Genomic DNA, 22888 nt, shown 5'->3' on the forward strand with positions numbered 1-22888 from the left:
GAGGATTTGGAAAAGCAGATTCTTTTACTGAAATTGCTTAAAGAGCATGCTTTTCTTGCTCGTATTGCTATGTTGTGTATGCAGCATGGAGTCTGCAGGCACCAGCAACCTCTAAACAGCTTCCTTGTCACTTGCCAAGATGCCTGACTCTCTGATTTTTTAAAAAAATGACATATTGTCTTATTGGCAGCAGGAATTGCGGTTTCTTGGTGCTGAGAACTGTAGGTTAAAAGGAGGTGCTGAATGTGTTGAGTGTCAGTTCCCACCTCTGTTTTGTACCTTATCCTTTGGGCAGGGAACATGTGCCTGGTCTGCCTTTCATTGCAGCCACTCTGTGGTGGTGCTCAACTTGCTGAAAGTGCCCACAACCCCAAAAGTTGCCCAGGCTATGCTGCATTATTTTAGATTCAGGCTTTAGGTTTGGATAATCTGCATATGAGACTTTTCTTCAGCACACTCAGATGCATATGTGATCAAAGTCAGAAACTGAATGTTATGACTTAGTTCTGTATAACTTTTGGGAAACTGCCCTGCCATGTTTAGTCTGAAGCAAATCCCAGTGTGAATGATGGGTGTGATTCTTCCAGGAAAGTGCATGTGGGATTAAAGCCTGAACTAAGCTTTAAAGTCCATCTTCAACGTACACTTCCCTGTACCCATCCCAGAGGGTCTCCTATCCTCCTTCAGAAGTTGCCCCCAGTATGTGAGGGGACCAATTGGTCAGTGCGGAAGGGCCTTTTCAGTGTACTTCCCAGCTGCAGAATTCCCTTCCAGAGTCGTCTGTTGTTGTTGTTGTTTTTTCTTTTTTAACAATTCCATTTTCTGTTTAATTTCCCTTTTCAGATCATCTTCTTTATTTGTTTACCATAATGTTCTATTTCCTTTTTAAAGTGTATTTTGTTTTGCTTATTTTCTGTTTTACTCTTTCAGTTTTATGTTTATTGTTTCTGGTGTGTTTTTAAATCTTTACCCAGCTACTCTCTTTTACTCTAGTTGTTATTTGTTGTTGCTGTACTCTGGTTTACTCTGTTTTAAACTCTCAACTGTTTTATGTTATATTTTATCATATTGTATTTTAGGTATTTCATTTTTGGGAACAGCCCAAAATTTCTTTGGATCTGTTACTGGTCAATACAGGAATGCAATGAATGAAACAGAAATAAATAACTACTTATGATTTAACAGTTTGGCTTTGGGTTCAGCAGACTCAGTTTGGGTGTCTCTACAGGCAAAGGATATTAATTATAGCTTGTTATAGGAAATTACATATCATTTGCTTTGCTGTATGACACAAAACTCTTGCTTCATTCTTTATCTCACTATAGGTTTGAGTTTTGCTCTCATCCAGGAAGAACTTACATCTTGAAATCTGGGAGCACTACCGGAAACAGAATCCAAAGCATTGCACAAAGAACAGCAGTAATAGAGGGAAAGAATAAGGTACGGTTATTTGAATTTAAAAGGTGTTCAGCTTTGAGATTTTCCTATGAGCTGCTCCTAATGCTAAATGACCATTGGTCAGGGTGTGAAACTTAAAACTACTGCCAAAGATTGAATCTGTTAACTGTACACAACCCTATGAAAACAATTTCATCTCATAAGCTTCACAATGGAGCAGAGATTTGGATTTGGGCCTGACCCATCCAGAATCAAGCCCCACAGTATTTCTGAAGCAGCATTACAATCACAGTATGCATGTATGCAAGTTCTAAGTTCTGCAGAAATTGGCAATGCTTTCTGTACAGGTAATTGCTAGCAGATTGGTCTCATATGATAGTGAGTCTTCACTGACTCACTGTCATTAAAAGTCTGTCTCACTGAAGACTGAGAGGCTGTTCAAATAAACACTAGATGCCTCTCTGGATGCTTAAATTCTAGTGTTGATACTATCTGGGAATGGACAGCACAAAATGTCATGCATCAAACAGGTCACCAGGATCCCAGTGTCTCTGCAAGCCTGGCCAAACAACATTGAATGCCATCCCACACCAGTTCATTCCATTGTATAACATCCTGGTTTTCTGAAAGCATGTTGTACATATCTGGCTTTTAAGTGAATTTGTGCAAGGATGTGAAGCTAGTTTGTTGGACTTCATCCCATATCTGGTTTTGATGGTCACACGTTAAAAAAAATTATATTAAAAAATTGGAAAGGCTTCAAACAAGAGCCCATGAGGATGTTCAAAGTCTTGATAAGATTATTGCACAAAAGAGAAGGTTGGGAATTTGATTTAAACACAGTCTGAAATTTCCTGCAGGGTTAGGAAAATACTTCAGAGTTTCATTCAGAGACACAGAGTACAAGTAGACCTATTTGGGAGCTGGGAGCGGGGATTGTCCCTCTTCTAGTTTACTCAGACTCCTGAGAACTGGAAGTGCAACTCATCTGCAGTTCCTTTTGTTGTGCTTCCTGATAGTGTATGATGTTGCCGTGTATGTATTTAGAGAGAAAGAAAATGACAAATTATAGAAGGTGTTGCACATTCAGCCTGTTCTTAACCTGGCTGAGTCAAGTACATTTTAGAACAAAGGGATGGGGGGGGGGGTCAACATTTTACCCCATTACCCATTCCTTAATTAATTCATTCCAGACTCAGCATCATGTCTACCCATTCAAATCTGGCCCGAAACTCTGGCAGAGGCTAAAGGATCTTCCAGGGAAAGGGGACTTAGCACTCAGAATGCATTGTGCTGCTGTTTGATAGGGCAAGGGATCATTTTTTACTGGGACATATAACTATGTATGTATGTTCCAGTCAAAAAGCACCCATTGCCCTGTCAAAACCCCCCTTTAAATGGGACCCAAAGTTTTGACACATAAGTGGTTACCCTTTTTGCGCTTTCCTAAGCAGCTTGAGTCTCTGGACAAAAGGCAAAATGTACCTTAGCTTGAGCACCATCAGAACAGAAAAAAAGATAAAGATCTTACCATGAAGGGGATACACATTTTCCCACCTGTTTTCTGCAGATAGAGATCACTAGAACTGGAACCCTGTTTTTCCTGGACTGCTTGCATTTGACAGCTGCCTGTTTGGGCCTTCTTGGGTTGTGTTGCAGGGTTTGTCCCTGCTGCATTCTGACCGCTGGTACCCCTCACACCCTGCCACTGACATTGCCCCACCAAGGATCCCAGTTTCCACACTTGTGGAAATCATTGTTTGCCAGCCACGGGTAGCACCCCCACAGTGCCAGTTGGGCATTTGAAGGGACTGCCAGAAGCTATCCAAACAAGTATTATAAAAGCCTGGGCTTGTGAGCTCCCCCAAAAGGCAAACGCCTCACCATTGGTTTTATTGGCTACAATTGATTGAAGATGTAGGCTGAAACCTCAGCAGGGTTACAGGTTGACCACTCCTATCTAGAATATTTTAGGGATGAATATTTATCAAAAGTTGGAATCCGTCTAAAGCATATAAAATAATAAAACAATCACTTCAAGTGCTATTACTCCCTGTCAGCAGAGCAAGGGATTCTGAGTGCCAAGAAGGTTGGCCATATTGTGCTTCCGAAGGTGTGCTGGATTATATTAAGTCACTACCATTCGACTACTGTTCCATGGAAGAAAGTACATCACTGCACTGTGGCACAGCCTTTAAGAGGGCTAAATGTGCCTGCGCCTGCCCATAAAACAAATGGCTGCAGTTTCAGGCTAAGTGCAGCTTCCTGGCCACTTAGGTTTTGGGGTGAGATCCATTGACTTTTGTGGAATAAGGAACCCATCACATATTTGGGGCTCTGGAAACATAATCCTTGGATGCTTATTCAGAAACGGTTTCCATGATATTCAATTGCACTTACCCCTAGCTGAGTGTTTATACTGTAGGCCTGTAAACTTAATGCTTCAAGATTGCGCAAGGCAAGGCAAGGCAAGGCAAGGCAAGGCAAGGCAAGGCAAGGCAGGGTGGGACAGAAACCACACCAGAAGTACAATGGGACTAACCACGGAAATCAAGGAACTTAATTCTGCATTAAGCATGAATGACAGAACAGAGTGTCATTGAAGTGAATGGCAAAACGTGTCTTGGATGCCCTAGCATCCCAGGGGTGGGCAACTTGTTTCCTTCCAGAAATTTGGGTCTACAGTTCCTATCAGTCCCAGGCAACATAGCCAGTGGTGCAGGCTGACGGGAATTGTAGGCCAAATAGGGATTGCCCCAAATGAGGAAATTCATGCCCCAAAAGCAGACACTACTTAGCAAGTGTTTTGATGAAAATTTAGAAATTTTGCTGTCAGGGGGATGGTGTGAGATGTAGTCCAACAAATATGGATGGTGCCAGCCCAGGGAAGGCTGGTTCTTTATCTTTGGACTGAATAACCTTCCATATTGAGGATGCCTTCAAAATGGAGGCTAATCCTCTTGAAGTTCTACAAATACCGCTCTCTATAAAATAGGACACATGGCCATCTTAAAACTTCTGAAGGGTCACAGTTTGCCAAGCCCTGCCCAACTGGGATCAAATATTTTTCTTTTTCTATTTGATAATGCTTAGACATACATTCTAGTAAACAGAAACAGTGTTCTGTACAATACAATAAGGATTCATTTCAAACTGGAAGGTCTAAGCCTGGGTGGGAAAACATACTAAGATAGTAATGAATAACTGCTTTCTAACACAAATGATTCCACTGAACATTTTTGCTTTTATGCTTTTGGAACTCCGTAAATTCCTTTGGTAGGCATGTGAGTGGCTTACCAAGCTGGGTATCTCTTTAGAATTGTTTTCCTTTGATCAGAGCCAACTTCATGAGTTTAGTTCAATCAATTATAAGACTAGCTGGAACATTTTCATACAAGACACTGCAAGGCACCTTTAAAACTGTTTGTGCCTTATGTTTGAAAGTTGTTAATGTGGGATAGAAAGGATATCAAATGTACCACCTTTCCAGTAGGACTGGTGTGGTTTGTATCTTACTGACTGTGTTGAGCAAAAGCTAATTTAATCCCCATTTGTAAAATCAGCCTTAGAAGTTCTGTGAAATCTCTGCAAGGAGCAAGTCAGAAGGTGATACTAATCTTATGAGCAAATGTCTATGCTCAGGTGTGTGCTTGTTTTTTTGTAGCAAGTGTCTCACTATATAGGAATTAGACTTGTGTAGGCAAGACTCTACTTTGTTTATACCACAACAGACCAGTGTGATTCTAGCATGCCAAGGTACCTTTTGTCTTTCTGCAACTATAGACTAGCATAGATCCTCTCCTACATGTTGGAAATGAAATTCTACCCAGACATGATTATTGACTCATTGCCTTATACCCATAACTGAAGCTGAGTTGTTTTTGAGATGGCAGAAGAGGAGTGGCTGAAATATCAGACCCTCATCTGTCTGTTGGCAGATAAATGCATACTGGAAATATGGGCTAATAATGGACTCTACAGTCAGAGTTCCAGGATGTATTTTAAAATGTTGGTGAGCTGTCATTACCAAAAATTAAATAAAATTAAAACAGCATGCCCAGAACAGCACACAAAAGGGTGATCTTTTGGGTGTGAAGTTGAGATCCTTATAACAAATAATAATAGTTGCTTCCTTGTTCATCTGTCTGTGGTTAATTGTAAAGGGGGAAATTTTGTTCTGTACGGGCTAAATTATATGTGTTGTAAGAGCTAAATTATATGCATGCAGTTGAATTTGACCATTTTGCTTACTTTAGCACAGAAGGCCCTGATTGTGGTTGTGTTGTGACACTTGCAATAAGTAGGGGAGATTTAAACCTTTAATCCAGCCACTTTCTTCACAAAGTTAGCTCACCACCACCATAGGAGCTTTTTAAAAAAGAAATATACCTATTATCAGAGCCATCCCCAACCTGGTACCCTCCAGACGTTTTGGTGCTAGCATGGCTAATGGTCAGACAGCCACACACTGGATATGGTTAGAAAAGATTCAGTGAGTCTATGTATCTAACACAGGTGTCATTCTTAAAATAATAATACTTATTATCTGAATGACCTATTTTGTATCCTTACAAATCCTTACATACTAAAGTTCCTTACTCATTATGAAATGAAAAGCAAGAACACATGTTCTTAAAATACAGTGTTTCCTATGAAATGAAAATTGTCCAAGATAAAACCTACCACCAACATTGTTTTTTTGCAACTGCATCTTGTACCTAAAAAGTAACATGCACAGAGGCAGGGGTGGGGAAGCTAAGAATGACCAACTGCTCCTGCTCTGCCTCTTTTTCACTCCGCAAAAGAGCTTGGTGCAGAGAGGAGCCACATTTTCCAGCATTATCTTTGCCAGCTCCTTTGGCTGACGGAGTGACCTCTGGGCAGGGCTGAGCTCCCTGTGCCATACTTCACGTATGGAAACTTGTCATCTGTCCATTGAAAGCATGCGATAAGTCAATCGTAAATCCTAACCTACATATGCAGAATGTCATGGCTCTGATCATGTCCAAGTCTCCTGGGAGCACTGCGTCCTGTTGTGTCTATTATTTGCATGGCTCTCCATGGCAGAACCTCCTAGCTGCTACTCAGCCCTTTATTGAATGAATGGAACAACTGACTCATACCCATGTCAGTATTCGGGAGGATCAAACAAAAGCGGTACGCTCAATTGTACAAGAACTAAAACTATTCTTCCTCCACAGACTGCAAGCATATTGGTTGTGGCTGAATCCAGGTCATCTGGAATCTACGGCTGCATTGCGTCCAATAAAGTAGGAAGTGACAAAAGAAGCATAAGTTATGTTGTCACAGGTGAGGTACCATTCATACAATGCCAAATTGTACTACTGCAAGATAGATTCAGTGTATACCTGCTCCTCTGTTGAGGGAATAGCTTTGGTGGATGCAAATAACAGAATTTTCAAAATGGTATTAGATGGACTGTTATAATGTGTTCAAAATATACTAGGCTGGGAACTCTCTGCTCATTACGAACAGCTGCCTCTCACCTCACTTGTAAAGCTGGGGCTGCATCTGTTGCTGCTCATGCATTAGTGGGACCTACCTCTAGCACAACAGAAAGCTTGTGGTTCCTGAAGCAACTAGAAGTGAACCGAAACAAGCCTCGCCAGAATGGGATAGGTCAATGGAGCGCCCAGAAAGTTCCACTGATCTGTCAAGTTCCCGAAAATAGCATTCCTGGAATTGCTTTAGGAAGCACTAGTTTCCTGTTGTATCAGCGGCTGGTCCCTTGAGCATAACAGAATTAACTGAAGCACAGCAGCAGTGTTGGATACTGCCGAGTCTTTCTTCAGCTCAGTCATTGGCCAAGTTTCTGTAATTCCAAAGAAAGTCTGTGAACATTGGATTATATCCAGTGCTACGCTAGCAGAAAAATGGCACAATATAGTGATTTTCCAATAGTAGTTGTGCAACCATTAGCAAAAGGACAACCCATGCAAGGAGCATAATGGAGTCATAATGAGTTCTGGAGCAGCTTGTGCAACTCCTTGTGGAACATATTGCAAAAACATTTAGTAGAATGCCTTGCACAATGGCTTACGGAGCAGCTTGCAAAAGTGAAATCAAAGAATTGGCTATGATGCTTGCACAAGGAGGGAAGAGAGGTTTACCAAAGTGGTAGGATGCCTTTCACTAGCAGGACACCATTAGACACAGCCCATTATATCTGGTTTATGCATGGCTGTTCTCTACACTGAAAGCTATAGGGCAAAAGAAATGAACCTACAGCTCACCCACCCCTTCCCCAAGAAACCAAAACTCTTCTGTGACCAAACTTACATGGTTTTCAAGATGGACTAATTAAGACATTTGGGTACTAGAAAAGCCATTATGTAAATTAAGTTGGTCCAATCAGCTAACTTTTTCTCCTTGTGGTCAACTGAAAAAAATAGATGTCCTGATTTCTCAGCTCTTGCTGAGGAACAAAAAAGAAAAGTACCTTTAAGTAATGCCAGCTCAAAATGCTGATGGCTGTGAACAAAAGGCTAGGAAACTAAAAAGGATTTCCTTTTGGTATATTCAAAATAGATCCTTCAGGGCTAGACTGATTGCTAGAGTCTGCTGGGTTTTCAGCAGCTTTCCCATTTGCTCTCAGTTGAAGTCTGGCGTAACCAAAGAATAGCAGGGACACTTTCCTATTCGGTAATGTAAAGGGGGCAGATAGAAAGAACTTAGGGATATGTGATCAGTTCCTGACCACTAGATAGGCCGGCCATCCTTCTCAAATACTGTCCTAGGTCAGCCCTCCAGATGTTTGATATTGCAATCTGCAGCATTCCTGACCATTAGATGGCTGGGATGGATGATAGAAATGGAAACATCTGAAGGGCACTAGGGTGGCAAAAATAGTGGTAGGCTTAATATAGCAAGGGAGATGATTTCCAGTAGACCAGATCTCCAGTAGATCACTTCGTAGGATGCCAAGGCAGTGGAAGTTCTGAATCAACCTATTTGCTGGGGGTTGCCCAAATATTAAACATTTTTGGAAGATGATCTGGAGTAATGTATCAGGAATGACATAGTACAAGTATTCCATGGTCTGGCAGTGCAGGGGAGCAGAGCTTCTTTCAGCTGGAGGGCAAAATTCCATTTCAGAGAAGCTTTGGGAGACCATTTTCCATTCGTGGGTGGGCTGAAGGCAAAAGGGTTGGGGCCAAAATATCATCATATATTAGCTTAATGCCTTTACTGCCAGTAACTAAACCTTGCAAGAATAATAGCAACCGTTCAGAATGAGAAAAATGCTGCACAAAAGCCAGGAAGCCAGTAAATCTGCATCTGAAGAAGTGTGTGGGACCCAGAGAAGACTTTGCCCTGTGGGGAAAGATCACAGGGCCACGGCTGGTCCCAAGCTTGAGGTTCTGTACCACTGAGGCAGTGGTTCCATTTTTCAGTATGAAATTGAGTGTTTTAGAGAAATTAAATGATATTGAGAACAAAAAGACTAAATGCCAGTTATTGATCAATGGAAACAGAAAGATCCATTGCAAATGAATGATGAAGCTCTGGGATTCAGTGTGTACATTAAAATCTACAAATATTTTTAGAAGAGAAAATAGGGAAAGAGCAAAGTTTTGAGGGGAATTGGTGTGTGTGTGTTACACACAGACACACACGATATATGCCCAAATAACTTTTTGGAAAATTTGTGATGTTTGGTAATTGAAGGACAATATTTGAAAAGGAAGAAGGCTTATCGCAAGATATAGTAGGACTGAAATTGTTTTGTTGTGCTTAATTTTTATATATCTCTTCAGTGAATGATACCTTAAAATTAAGTAGATGGTTTTTTGAGGACCCATTTGAGTTTTTTGAGTTAATTGCCTAGTAGGAGGCCAAGGGAAGATGGAGGTTCTCGTAACTGCTGTTTGTTTTCTGGAACTGCACAACTACCATTGGAAAATCACTATATTGTGCCATTTTTCTGCTAGCATAGCACTGGATATAATCCAATGTTCACAGACGTTCTTTGGAATTACAGAAACTTGGCCAATGACTGAGCTGAAGAAAGACTCGGCAGTATCCAACACTGCTGCTGTGCTTCAGTTAATTCTGTTTTGCTCAAGGGACCAACCGCTGATACAACAGGAAACTAGTGCTTCCTAAAGCAATTCCAGGAATGCTATTTTCGGGAACTTGACAGATCAGTGGAACTTTCTGGGCGCTCCATTGACCCATCCCATTCCGGCGAGGCTTGTTCCAGTTGAGTCTCCCCTCCATTCTATAGTTTTCTGACATACAGCACAATTCCATGCATGTTTACTCATAAAAAAATCCCACTGTATTCTATGGAACTTTCTTCAAAAATGTTTAGTATAGCAGTTTTCAGCTATTAAACCAGTGCTTTTCAGCCTTATCCTATCTGGACTTGGCTTTTCACAGACCTGCTTCACTGGGTCCAATTTTGATTTCTTTCCTTACTTTAGGGTGTTTAGGCTTACGGCTCTTGTGATTCCTCATCATTGGCTGTGCCGGCTAGGGCTGATGAGAGTTGTACAGGACTACAAGTTCCCACCCCGACTGACTTTTTTTTTAAAATAAACCCTCTGCTACTCTTCCCCACATGTGCCTTATTCAGTAGGATCCACCTGAGAACTGGGCATCCTACTAAAGTGCATCTCTGCTGACACTACTGTTTCACATGCAGCCAGTTAGGATGGCCAGGCGCCCTGCATTGCAGAGGTCATTCCTGTATTTTGGAGAACTGGCAGAGGACAGTTCTCAGTTTGACCTCAGTCTTATGGCATGTCCTAACTCTGGCTTAAAGTCAAAGAACCCTAAGGCAGAAGCCTTTGAAGTTGCTCACTGGGAGTTAGTACTGGACAGCAGACTGAGCAGGCGAAATGTGAGCTGCAGAATCATCTCCACTCTAATGAGATGCATTTTATTTCTATTTAAATTATGGTTACTATTTCTAAATTTGCACATATGTCAATGGTATGCAAATTGGAGTCCTCCTTTTGATGCTCCTAAGTGGCCATTCTATCAGCTCTCCTTCACAGAGTATCTGTTTTTCTGTGATGCGCTTGGAGAGAGGCCCAGTTCTGCTGGAGAGACTCTCCCATTGGGTCTGCTGGCATGGATGTGTCACTGCAATGCAGCCTTCATTTGCATGGGAGCAGAGCATGGCTTCCATATGCCTGGGTTGGTTCTGCGAGGCACCTGCATGTAACTATATTTGTCTGTATTTATATATGTTTTCCGTAGGCTACATTGGTTCATTAGGGGCCTCATGATGATCAAAGTCATCCCAGCCCCACCCCTGTTATCTCCGAATGACAAATTAATCCAGTCTGCCTTTTCCACACACCCCACCCCTTCAGCTAGAGCCTTCCCCTCTTTTGGGGGCTGCTGTACTGGCACACAGCAGGGCCATGGGTGTGTTTGCAATTATGGAGGGTGAGACAGGAACCGCACCGCCTTATCTCCTGGCTGACCAGTGTCACTAAAGGCATTTTATTTTGAGGTTCCTGATGGAGCTTGGCAAAGATAAACAAAACCTTCCATCAGGAAACCTGGGAGCTATTTCCACAGGAAGTTTCAAATCACTAAAGTAAATAAAACTTTTTTACATTATTCCAGACACTCATTATCCAGATTGTCTTAGGCTTTAGCAAATGCTGCATGGAGTTGAAAATCAAGGAGTCCTCATTTTTTAAACAAAGGACTTGATAGGATTTCTTTCCTTCCTTCCTTCCTTCCTTCCTTCCTTCCTTCCTTCCTTCCTTCCTTCCTTCCTTCTTTCTTTCTTTCTTTCTTTCTTTCTTTCTTTCCCAAAATTATTGGCTTATTCCAGATGTCTAAAAATACCTTGGCTAGAAAGTCATAATAGTGCTTCAAGTGAAATGGCATTTTTTAATTTAAAAGCTAAAAAATGGCTACTAGAGTGATAACTACAATTGCAGGAAAATATGAGGAGGAGGATGCTATTGCACTCGTCTCCAGAGGCAGCTAGTTGGTCACCACGTGAACAGAATGCTGGCTTGGATGGATCTTGGGCCCGATCCAGCATGGCTCTTCTTATATCCTTACTCTATGAAGTATGCAGTGTGCTAGGTTTTACCTGAGAAATGTTGTTTCATGTTTTCTTGACTTTTATTGTACAATGACCTTATTTGTTCATTGCCCAAACATGCAGTTTAACAGAGACAGGGCCAAATGTGCAACCATTTACAAGAAGCAGTACTTTGCTTGTGGGCTAATATATTAGGATGTAGCTCCAGCATCCCTGGTGGATGGCCTTACAGCTTTGCTTAAATACCTCCAGTAACAGCAAGCCCACACCTCCTGGGGTGGCTGGTGAGCAGACCGTACTTTCAGGAAGTTTCTCTTAATTCTAGTTGAGAGCCAATGTGGCGTAGTAGTTAAGACCACAGGACTGGAACTCAGGATAGCTGGATTCTAGTCCTTAGTCGCCCTTGGAGCAGTCCAGCCCACCTCACAGTGTTGTTGTGAGGGTAAGCTTGAGAGGAGGGGGATTGTGCGAGCTGCCTTGAGTTCCTTGAAAGGAAAAAAGGTGGGATGCAAATGTGACAGATAGATAGATGATACATTTATCCCTTGGACAAGATATACAAGCAACTGGAACAGAGAATTGAGCAAGTAGTAAATTCCCCCTAAATAGGAAGTGATCCATTAAGTTGTAGTGAAGTCACAAAGATTATATAAACTGAATTGCATTCATATACAGAATGTGTATTTAGGGCCAAAAGTAGAGCTAAACCAATTTCCCCCCCTCAAAAATATCTTGTGTGAATGTTCATGGTGAACATTCTCTGTATGTAAAAATACTCTCCTAATACTTTATGAGTATTCCATGCTCATTATCATCATTTGGCACCCAAAGAACTGGCACTTTATTAGGAATTGCCAATTTATTTTATCTATTAGCAGTCAATATCTAAGCATAAAACTGTCATAGCAGGTAGGGTTTTTGATTTTACAATATTTAATAGCTAACATGATATAGCAGTCAGTATCTTACCTTGTCTGATAACTGTCACACAACTGCACTCAGCATCCAACAGTGGCAATCATTTTTTTAAAAAATAGCATATTTCATATCACCTTTCATCATATCAGATTACTTGGTAGTGGACAGTGGAAGATACAAATAAGGAAATCCTGACAATATCTGGCATGCAGTAAAAATCAGTATTTGATTCTACCAAATAAAAAGCAGAACAGAACTTAGCAATCATATTAACTGTACTAGTTCATTCATTCAATCCGAACAGATTTCCAGTTAACATAAGAACAGAAGAACCTTGCTGGATCAGATTAAAGGTCCATCTAGTCCAGCATCCTGATTCCCATTATTATTATTATTATTATTATTATTATTATTATTACTACTACTACTACTACTACTACTGCTACCACTATTTATATCTAGCCTTCCTCCCTCTAAGGAACCCAAGGATAGCTTACTTGATCCCCCGGTATTTATTCTCACAACAGCCTTGTGAACTGGGTGAGGCTGAGAGCTTTGACTGGGCCAGGTCACTCAATGGGCTTCATGGCCAAGAGGGGACTAGAACCCGGACCTCCCTGTTCAGCTCATGCTGACACAAGGACAACTGTCAGCCTCTTCTGTTCGTGATCCCCTTAAGTGTCATCCTACTGCCTCTGAACCTGGAGGACCCTGGTTCTGGAAACTGAAATTTCACCATTCAGATCCAAAGTACCCAGAATTTTGAAAAGCCTTATTGTAAGTGATACAGGCTAGGATCCAATGTCATCCTTCCATCAGAAGAAGGAAAATTGCTTGTGGAGAAGCACTATTCTGTCCTTTCCTCTCTGTAGCCCCCTTTATACCACTCCAACCCTCCAGATCAGATTTGGGGGTGAATGAGGACTTCATGGCAGTGTCATCAGAAATGCATTTTCCTATCAGTAAAATTTAGGTATTTAGTAAACCTCTTGGAGGCCACAGCCCAGTGCTTGAGTGCATGCTTTATATGCAGAAGTCCTGGTTTTGATTCCCAGAATCTCCAAGAAGCATAGGGAAAACCCTGAAACCCTGGAGAGCTGCACTCCCTGCTGGACTTGGTGGAACTATGCTCCGACTTGGTATAAGCCAGATTCTTGTTCCCCTAAGTCTACAGGCTGGTTACACATTTGGGTCTTGACTGTAAAAAGCCTGGTTATTCTGGTTGATATTGCTGTCTACTGATTTAGCCATGCTACAGAAGTGTGACATTCAGTTACATTATATTCTAACTTTCTTCCGTGATAGCAGTCAAGGAGGGAAACAGAGCTTCCTATTGGTGTTACTAACCAAACTGAGATCCACTTAACTTTAGAAAGGGGGAATCACAGATTCATAAGCTTAGAAGAAGCCTAGAAGGCCATCAGGTCCAACCCCCCTGTCCAAAGGAGGACTCGAGTCACCCATCCAAATTCTATCCAGGTCTGACCCTGCTTTGCTTCCAAGATTAGGCAGAATCAGGCACTTCAGGCTATATGGAAGCTTGTGGGCTCTAGCTTGTGGGAGAAGAATTCTTCACATTTTCCTATGAATGAAAAGTTATGTTTTTCTTTTTAACAGATGTACCCAATGGATTCCATATTAACTTAAAGAAAACACCTATTGAAGGAGGAACCCTGGTGTTGTCCTGTTTAGCCAATAAGCTTCTATACAAAGACATCACCTGGTTGTTGCCAAGGACAGTTAGCAACAACCAGACAAGAATTAAAAAGGCATCTGCTAAGGAGTATTCCACTGAGCTCAGCCTCACCATCAAGAACGTCACACTTGAACATTCAGGAACCTACACCTGCCGAGCACGGAACATACACACTGGGGAAGAACAGCTCCAAAAGAAAGACGTTACAGTCAGAGGTGAGCACTGTAACAAAAAGGATGTTTTCTCACGGATCCGCAAATTTAAGAGCGCAAGGAATGACTGTACAACACAACACAATGTAAACCATTAAAGGACTCAGTAAAAAGAAAGTTCTCTCATATAATGCTGATTGATTACTACTCTACACTTCCAAATATGAGAGGTTTGGACATAAGAGGAGTAGCAATGCAAAAAATGAAACCAAACCAAATCAAAAACAAACAGTAGCAAAACCAAACATAAAAAAGAAAGAAAGAAAAAAATAAAAGCAAACATCAAACCCCTAAACCTGGACTTCCAATTTGGCTCAGAAAGATCTATCCTGCTTTGAGCAAGAGTTGGGATTTGGAAGACTTCCCCACCCCCTGCATGGCATTTTGTGTGTTATGTTGTATTGTTCTTTGCAGTCTCTCACCAAGTGCTAATGAAAAACTTTGGACCCAACTTCTCTTCGGCTTTGATATTCGACCTCCTCCCAAGTGTCAAAGCTGCATAAACTGAAAACACTTTTTAATAGAAAAACTGCTGGCTTTGGCCAACATTGGACATTTTAGAAGTTAACTTTAAAATGCAGAGAAAACACAGCTCAGTTTGAGAGACTGATTGGACTATGGTATTTTTTACTTTAATCTGCTCTTTGTGGATTTATAAATATTGCCTGCTGAGCAAGTTCTTATGCTTATTTATTTGAAATCATTTTTCTACACTAAATATATTAATCTTTTTTTAATCCAACTCTTCTCAGGGAAGGCTCTGAGGATGCAGAATAAGAAATAAAAATGTTGAAGTAAGGCACAGCCCTCTTAGATTGTTTGTATGAATTAGAATATTTAAACCCAGAGTTTAAATAAACCCTCTGTCTTTGAATACATAAATTAAGGGAGCTTTCAAAATGGCCCTTCCTTTGGTTCCCTTTCAAATAAATTACAGTGCTATTGTTAAAAGTGTGTTGACATCAATGGGAAAAGTCTTCCCTGATATTATGGTGGAGAAATTTGTAGTTGTTGTTACTATCTTAATAAAGAAGAATCACCCACATCCACCCCTATTGATGGCATTTCAGTTATCACAGGAAAAATGTATAATGCATTTACATTTAAATAGGATTTAACATGGGGATTAGCAATGACTAAACTACTGATGAATTAGGAGTAATTTATCATTCCTTTCAGCAAGGCCATTTTCTTTTGTGATTTATTTCAAGGTGTTTCTGTGTTATTATAAAATCTGTATAAGAAAGAAGTTACTATTTTTAATAGATCTGATAACTTTATTTTTTTACAATGCGTATCTTTTATTCTATTTTAGAGGGGGTGTTTCATTTATGATTGATTATTATATAGAATTTTTAGCCAAGCCTGTGGGGGAGCACAATAGCGACAGCCAAAATAGGGAACAAAAGTGGTGTCGCTGTTAAAACAGAGGGTTGACAACATGACAATTTCTTGTGCCTGAGAACTCACCCACCCATTTCCTCCTTGAAGGTAGCAGGACTGTGTCCCCCAGCCAAGCTTGTCGTTCACGTGGGAATTGCTTTTGTCAAGTGTGAAAGGGTAAACAATAGCATTTCCCCCAGCATGCCAGTTTTGTGGAGCCTAAAATGCTTCAGAAACAATTAGCTACCTGGAAGCTGTCAGGGTAAAGAAAAGAATGAGTGCTCCCATCTCAAAATTTCACCTATAGCCCCCTTGCATACAGTAGATCTTTTTTCAGTGCTGCCCATGACGGCTTCCAGAAACAATTTATGTGCTTGCAAAGGAACTCTCTGTGGCTGTTTTTAATATGGGTACAACAAAGCCAATCCAACTGTTGGCAACTGCATCCCAGTGTTAGGAATGTGTGCATTACTGTATTTTCTTGGAGGAAAACAGGAAATGTTCCATTTCTCTATAGAGTATATATGTGAAAAAATATGGCAACCTGTGGGCTGCAAGGACAGGACTTTAGGAGCTTGCCATAGCCTGAAAATTATAATTCTGATGTTTGCAGGAAAAAAGGAAGTTGTTGAAATCTACTGAGCATCATTTCTGGGCCAGCACCCCACAAATGTACTGCAATAGGATCCTGATTTACAAACTGATTCAGGGGTTATTAGAAGTTAGAACACAGTGCTCACTGATGGAATTAATGCTTAGGGCCAGCTGGAAGAAAGGAAGGTAATCTGGATTTTCCATAACCCAGAGTTGCCTAAAGCGTCAATAACTGTGGATTGCAATGGTATAAATCACCTTTTCCCAAACTGGTGCCTTCCATGTGTTTTGCAGTATAATTCCCATTATCCTCAATAAGCCCAACGCAGGTGGAGAGCACCAGGTAGGGGAAGGCTAGTATAAAATATTGCCCCAGCATTGTTGTCCGTGTTGGAAGTGTAAAAGTATCTCAATCATATTATGTAAAGCAAAGGACTTTATAGGACTGTCTCTACATTGTGACTGATGTATAGACCCCTGCCAATACTGATTTCTGCACATGCACTGGAATGGAATGAGTTTTGTTTTTTTCTGGATGATTTATTGTTCCCATATATGATGTGGAGAATAATAATTGTAAATTAAGTTTGTTTCCTTTTTTAACCACATGTTAAAAATTCAGATGCATATTTTACTGAGTAATGATTGGTAACTGAATATAAGTTGCCTCTTTAAGGAGAGAAACATGTTAAATGGAAAGAATTGCAAAAAAAAGGGAGTCTGGAAATGTTTCACTTGTTTTGTTGGTCATATTTATGAAGGTGCGGGGCGGGGGGTTCTGTCTCAGGGTTAATTTACTTCTCTGTCTTGCTACTGAAAGCCTGTACCCTATCTCTAGTTCCCTCTCTGACCATCTGTGATCAGAAATTATACAAACCACGAACTTCTCCTGTACATGAGAGTTATCCCAAAGAAACTCATTGTTGATTGTACACTGAATTGGCCAAATGGTTGCAGCGTAAATCAGAGAAAGACTTCTACTTAAGTCAGATCAAACAGGTTTAGCCAAACCAAAGTGCTTGGGAAACTCCTTGCCTGTTAAATTCTTAAAACACAATAGGAACTAATAACCAAGCATTGCAAAATCAGCAAGTTGTGGCAATAGCCTTATTAAAAGTATGTGAAGAGTGATGCAACCTGATTTTAAGTAACAAAATGTTTCTCAATATGGAAAATGTGTATGGCTATAAAACAATTAAAATTAATCAGAAATAACATGCAGATTGTGTGACCTCTGTTTTTTCATGTTTTTACTGTTGTCTCAAGTAACTTGGTTGTGCTCTTCTCTATAATAATCCTGTTGAACATAAAACTTACACATGTGGTCAAGTCCACTAGTTTCAGTAGGTAGACATATTTTCAAATGCCATGACTTGACAGATAAAAGATTTGAAAGAAGCAGAAATCAGAATAAGTGAGCACCAAAGTATGAACTTCCAATGAAATGTTGACCTGAAGGAGAAAACATATAGGATTCTCCTGATAATTTTTGAAGGCATACTCTTTAACCACACTTTATAGTGATATTGTTGTTGCTGTTCTGTGTCATCCAGTCATCTCTGACTTACAGCAACCCTATAAATGAATGCCCTCCCCCTGCCCAAATGTCCTGTCCATGAGATCCCAGCTGAGCTGTTCTAAATTCAAACAGTGTGGCTTCCTTTATGGAGTTTTCCATCTCTTATTTGGTTTTCCTTTTCTTCTTCTGTCTTTGACTTTCCCTAGCATAATTGTCTTCTCCAGGGAGCCTTGCCTTCTCATGTGTCCAAAGTAGAACAGTCTCAGTTTTGTAATTTTTGCTTCCAGGGCAAGTTCTGGCTTGGGTTTGATCTAGAACCAAGTTGTTTGTCTTTCTGTTGGTCCAGAGCATTTGCAGAGCTCTCCTCCAGCACCATGTTTTTGAAACACATCCATTTTCTTCCTGCCAGCTTTCTTCACTGTCCAGCTTTCAGACCCATACATAGTGATCAGGAATACAATGGTGTGGATGATCTTGGTCTTGGTCTCCAGTGAAACATCCTTACACTTGATTATCTTTTCTAGTTCCTCCATAGTGGTTACTGTTTGGAAAAACAAGAACACTCCATGCTAGATATACTGCACCATACGGTTTATAACCTAGTTGGACACATTATGGGTGACACCAGATCTGACAAGAGAATAATTGTTTTTATTATTTCGGGTCAGTTATAAAGCATTTTGAGAGGAGACATAACTCTATGACAGAGTACATACTTTGCATACAAAAGATCTTCATTTCAGCCCCAGGAGGGCTAGGAAAGAAACCTTCCTGAAATCCTGGATGGCTGCTGAAAGTGCTAGACTAGATGGACCATGCTATATGGGAACTTCCTACGCTACCAAGTTTTTATATATGTTCATGTTCTTTTCTTTTTAACAAGCCATATATAAGATGACACAAGGAAGCTTAGAAAAATGGTTATTGTCTCAAATGACTGGTTTGCCATAATTAGTGACAAAAACATCCAGCAGATCTTCTCATAGGAGTCTGGCCTTCCTTCAAAAAGAGGAAATAGCCATTGTAACTGTAAGCCAAGTGCTGACTTTGATGCTGTCACAGTGAAGTGAATTATTGCCAAAATGAAAATAACCTGCTGAACATTTTATTCCATCAAGAAGTATTCTTTATTGTGACAGGGAACACTCCTTTCTTGAAGGAGCACCTGAAGACTGAACTAAATACACCTGAATTGGAAGTTCAGAGGAATCTACAGTCCTTTAAGGAGTTTTTCAGGAATCCACTGCCTTATGTGCAACAACTTATGTTCCCCAGATTCATTGTCAAATGAATAAGACTAGGGCATTTGAGTGAAAATGGGTTGAGTCACAGTCATGGTCAAAACTGCTTAAGGAGCTATGAAACCAGGAATGATCTGAGGAATTGGGGATAAGGTAAAGAGGGGATGTGAAACAGTCAACCATTTGGCATGGCAGCTGCTCTAAAGCACCCCACACAGAGGCCAATTATTGGGGGTGTCTCTTTATTCGAAGAACCAAACCTTACTGTGCCTCATCAGACCAGTAGAGATAAAATTGCAATCAATTGGATTGTTTGCTTGGTTTATGATATACAGAATTAAAACATTCAAACAGTTTGCCCTAACATGCTCAATAGCATTTTATTAAACACATTTGGTCCAGATGTATGACTTTAAGGGAGGAAAAATGGTAAAGTAATCTGAGAAATGTATATGCTACAGAATTCCCCAAATGCATCAAACAACTTCTCCAGTCCAGTGAAAACTCCAGATCGCCTGTTGCAGTGTCATGGTGTTTGCTTTCTCTTTGAAGTTCAACTAAACAAAAGCCCAAAGGCTTGATTATGTACTCTAGTTTTGAAATGATGGTTACTTTTATATTACACAGCTCAAGTGATCTAAACATGGGTTGCACAGTAAGCAGTAATAATCCAGATTGCAGCCATGATACAAACAGGTAGTGCTCTGCTGTGTCTTTAGTACAGCAGCCCCTTAAGTTGAATGAAAAGAGCAAATTTTTCCATTAATTGCAGCACATTTTCCCTCTGGTAATAGAATCCTGAATTCTTTGTTGAGACTTTGGGTTGAACTGGGATTCAATCATACTCAGAGAAGACTCATTTAAAGAAATGGAGTTTGTTAGGCATGCAAAATCCCATTTACTCCTACTAAATCTGGATCCAACCCATTGCCCCATAATATAAACGCTCGCTCGCTTGCTTGCTTGCTTGCTTGCTTGCTTGCTTGCTTGCTCGCTCGCTCGCTCGCTCGCTTGCTTGCTTGCTTCTTAGATAATTTCTCCTGTTCTCTCTATTATTAGCAATAATTGATTATAGAAGATAGTGTCTGAAGAAGGCTCATCTGTTTAGATAATTATTTTCTATATATCAAGTGAAATAATATGGACAGCAACAAGACATTGTTTTACTTGTTTTGTATCTCTCATTCTCTTGGACCAACATGGCAACCTTTCCTTCTGTTGGATAACTGAGAAACTGCAGCATTTATAAGACAAATTGAGAAAGACTCACACAAGCAATTGAAAAAATATCATGGCTATGGATATGTACTAACTGATCTGTCAATGTGTTTTATAGCTCAGGAAGCACCATACCTGCTTTGGAACCTTACGGATCAGGTTGTCAACACAACTCACTCTGTTAGTCTGGAGTGTCATGCTCACGGTGCACCAGAACCGCAGATATCCTGGTATAAAAACAACAAGCAAATACAGCAAGAACCAGGTAAGTGCAAAATTCATCATCATTGACTTCTCAGTATGCTGTAATGTGGTCCCATCATTACAATTAGTAGATCTTTATTTTAACAACACTTAGAAGAGATCACAACTGGTCAGATGGAAGCTTCACCCATTCCTTTCCTGCTACTGTGAGTTCTTTTTAGCCACAGAGTTCACTAATCAATCATGTTAGTGATTGGAATGGCACAGTGGTCCCTACACTTTTGAGAGCGTGTGGTACCGGCCATGGTGGTAGCTGGGGCTTGCTTATTCATAATGCGGCTGCCATGCTGGGAATGGCTGGTCACATGACACACATTTCTCAGAAGACAAATTAGTGAGGCTAAAAAGAAAGGTAACATGCCCAGGGCACTAAGTACAAGGCAGAAGTGGGGGCTGAGTTCCAAAACACAGAACTGGTCTTTTGAGGCCAGATAAAGATGGCACAAGAAGGCAGCACTTCATTTTGCAGTATACCAGCCTCCTACCTTTAAACAATATCTTTAAAACATTGGGCATTTCCTTTTGCAGCACACCAGTTCCCCTATTCAAAAATGATTCAAATACATTTATAAATTTGAATGTTAAAATGTATGAATTTAAGAAATAAACATTGAGATATAAAATAAATATCAGGAGGTAAAAGGAAACTTGTGGGCACCAAGAGAGGTTTCTTCAAACATGGTGGTACTTCCAGGGAAAGTTTTTGTGGCACCATCACTCTGCCTCATTCACGGGATTTTACAAGGAGTTCCAGATATGACCTTCCATTTGTAACCGTCCCATGTTTTCCCGCTGTTTTTCCAACTTTTCTTGTACAACAGATAATCTGATAAAGAAAAGACAGAATGGTGTGCAACACCTTCTCACTAGAAGTGCTAGGAACTCTCTGTCTGGAAACTTATCCAAGTTAAAAAGCATAACCCAAGTTACAAGTACGATCAAAGTGACCATTTGATGCCCTTTAACTGCATCAACATTTGCATTATTTTAATTCATTTTGTTTCACTTGGTCCAGGGATAGAACCACCTTGAATTCAACTCAATGTCAATAGCACCAAACTAGCTATTGTTGCTCTGAATCCCAATGATTTACCAAAAAAAAAAAAAAAAAAAGGATGTGATTTATTTTTATTTAGTTGATTTTTACCCCACCCTTCAAAGACCATTTTCCAGGGTGGCTTGCAGAGAACAAATGTTGAGGTACTTCCTGCTGCACTTCCTGTACTGGCTTCCTTCCAATCGCAGGAGGAACTGCCTTGGGAAGTGCCCTAAGTGTACTTCAAGACTGTTTAGATCTCACATGTTCTTGGCAGCCCCCTGTCCAAAGAACCACCCAGTAAAGGAAACCCAGCAACCTTTAGTTGTGAGCTCAAGCAATAGTTAGTGCGGTTGCCACAGTGCCCCTCTCAGTTTTGCATGGCAAATTATCTTAGAAGAAGAGGTTTCCATGTGTTTTAGAAAGAGTAGTGCTTCCTGCTCCCCCTGAAATACTGTGCCGAGAACTTGGGACCAATTGACTGAAAAAGAGAATGTGAGAATCGCAAGATGGAATGATACCCCTGACTTTGAGATATAAAAGAAGAGCATTGCAGAAGTCAATAGCAAAAGACACCACAACATTAAAAGTTTAGCTATTAAGGAAATGTGGCTTAATGATAAGAAGTTGATCTTCAACTGAATAATTCTATTTTCTTCCCAACCAAAGTTGACTCCATCTTCAGGGAGGTACATGCTGCTTGTGGAACAATTGGCAGGAATGTCTGATGCTACTCAGTCGGTCTGTTCTTTTGTCCTGATTCCATTGGAGTAATGACATTAAGTCCACTTCCAACCAACTTCACCTGACCCACAGTTTTCCAGACATGTTTCCAGAACCAGACATGTTCCAATTCTCACTGGCCTCTTGACTTATCTCTGGGTCACTTGGCTTTAGCATTTCAACTAAGAATGAATGAATGAATGAATTATTTATTTATTAAAACATTTCTATGCCGCCCCTTGCCGAAGCCTCGGGGCGGCTCACAACACAAAATAAAATACAATAAAATACAAAAATAACAATATAAAATTAACAATATAAAATAAATAACAATATAAAAGAAGTCGCCCTGGCCAGATAAATAAGCAAATATTGTTAACAATTAAAATGACGCTTAAATATAAAGGTCTTCGCCTGGCGCTGAAAAACAAATAACGACGGCGCCAGGCGGACCTCTCTGGGGAGCGCATTCCATAGATTGGGCGCCACCGCAGAGAAAGCCCTCCTCCGAGTACCTACCCTCCTAATCTCTTTCACGGAGGGTTCCCGGAGAAGGGCCTCTCCCGCAGATCTCAAGGGGCAGCTGGGCAAATATGGATGTAAGCGCTCCTTCAGGTAACCAGGACCCAAGCCGTTTAGGGCTTTATAGG

General features: G+C 40.6%; 1 protein-coding gene across 2 annotated transcripts in view; it reads left to right on the forward strand.

Moving 5' to 3' along the window:
* Window positions 1–22888, forward strand: part of FLT1 (fms related receptor tyrosine kinase 1) — a 147655-nt gene that overhangs the window by 61981 nt on the left and 62786 nt on the right. For both annotated transcript variants that reach the window (XM_044441355.1, XM_044441356.1), the window contains exons 11-14: window positions 1326–1440; window positions 6600–6708; window positions 13970–14263; window positions 20334–20480. In XM_044441355.1, the coding sequence (XP_044297290.1) occupies window positions 1326–1440; window positions 6600–6708; window positions 13970–14263; window positions 20334–20480 (665 nt within the window). The remainder of the gene's footprint in view (window positions 1–1325; window positions 1441–6599; window positions 6709–13969; window positions 14264–20333; window positions 20481–22888) is intronic.

Source organism: Varanus komodoensis, unplaced genomic scaffold (genome assembly GCF_004798865.1).
Source record: "Varanus komodoensis strain SLA01 unplaced genomic scaffold, ASM479886v1 scaffold4, whole genome shotgun sequence".
Taxonomy (NCBI): Eukaryota; Metazoa; Chordata; class Lepidosauria; order Squamata; family Varanidae; genus Varanus; species Varanus komodoensis.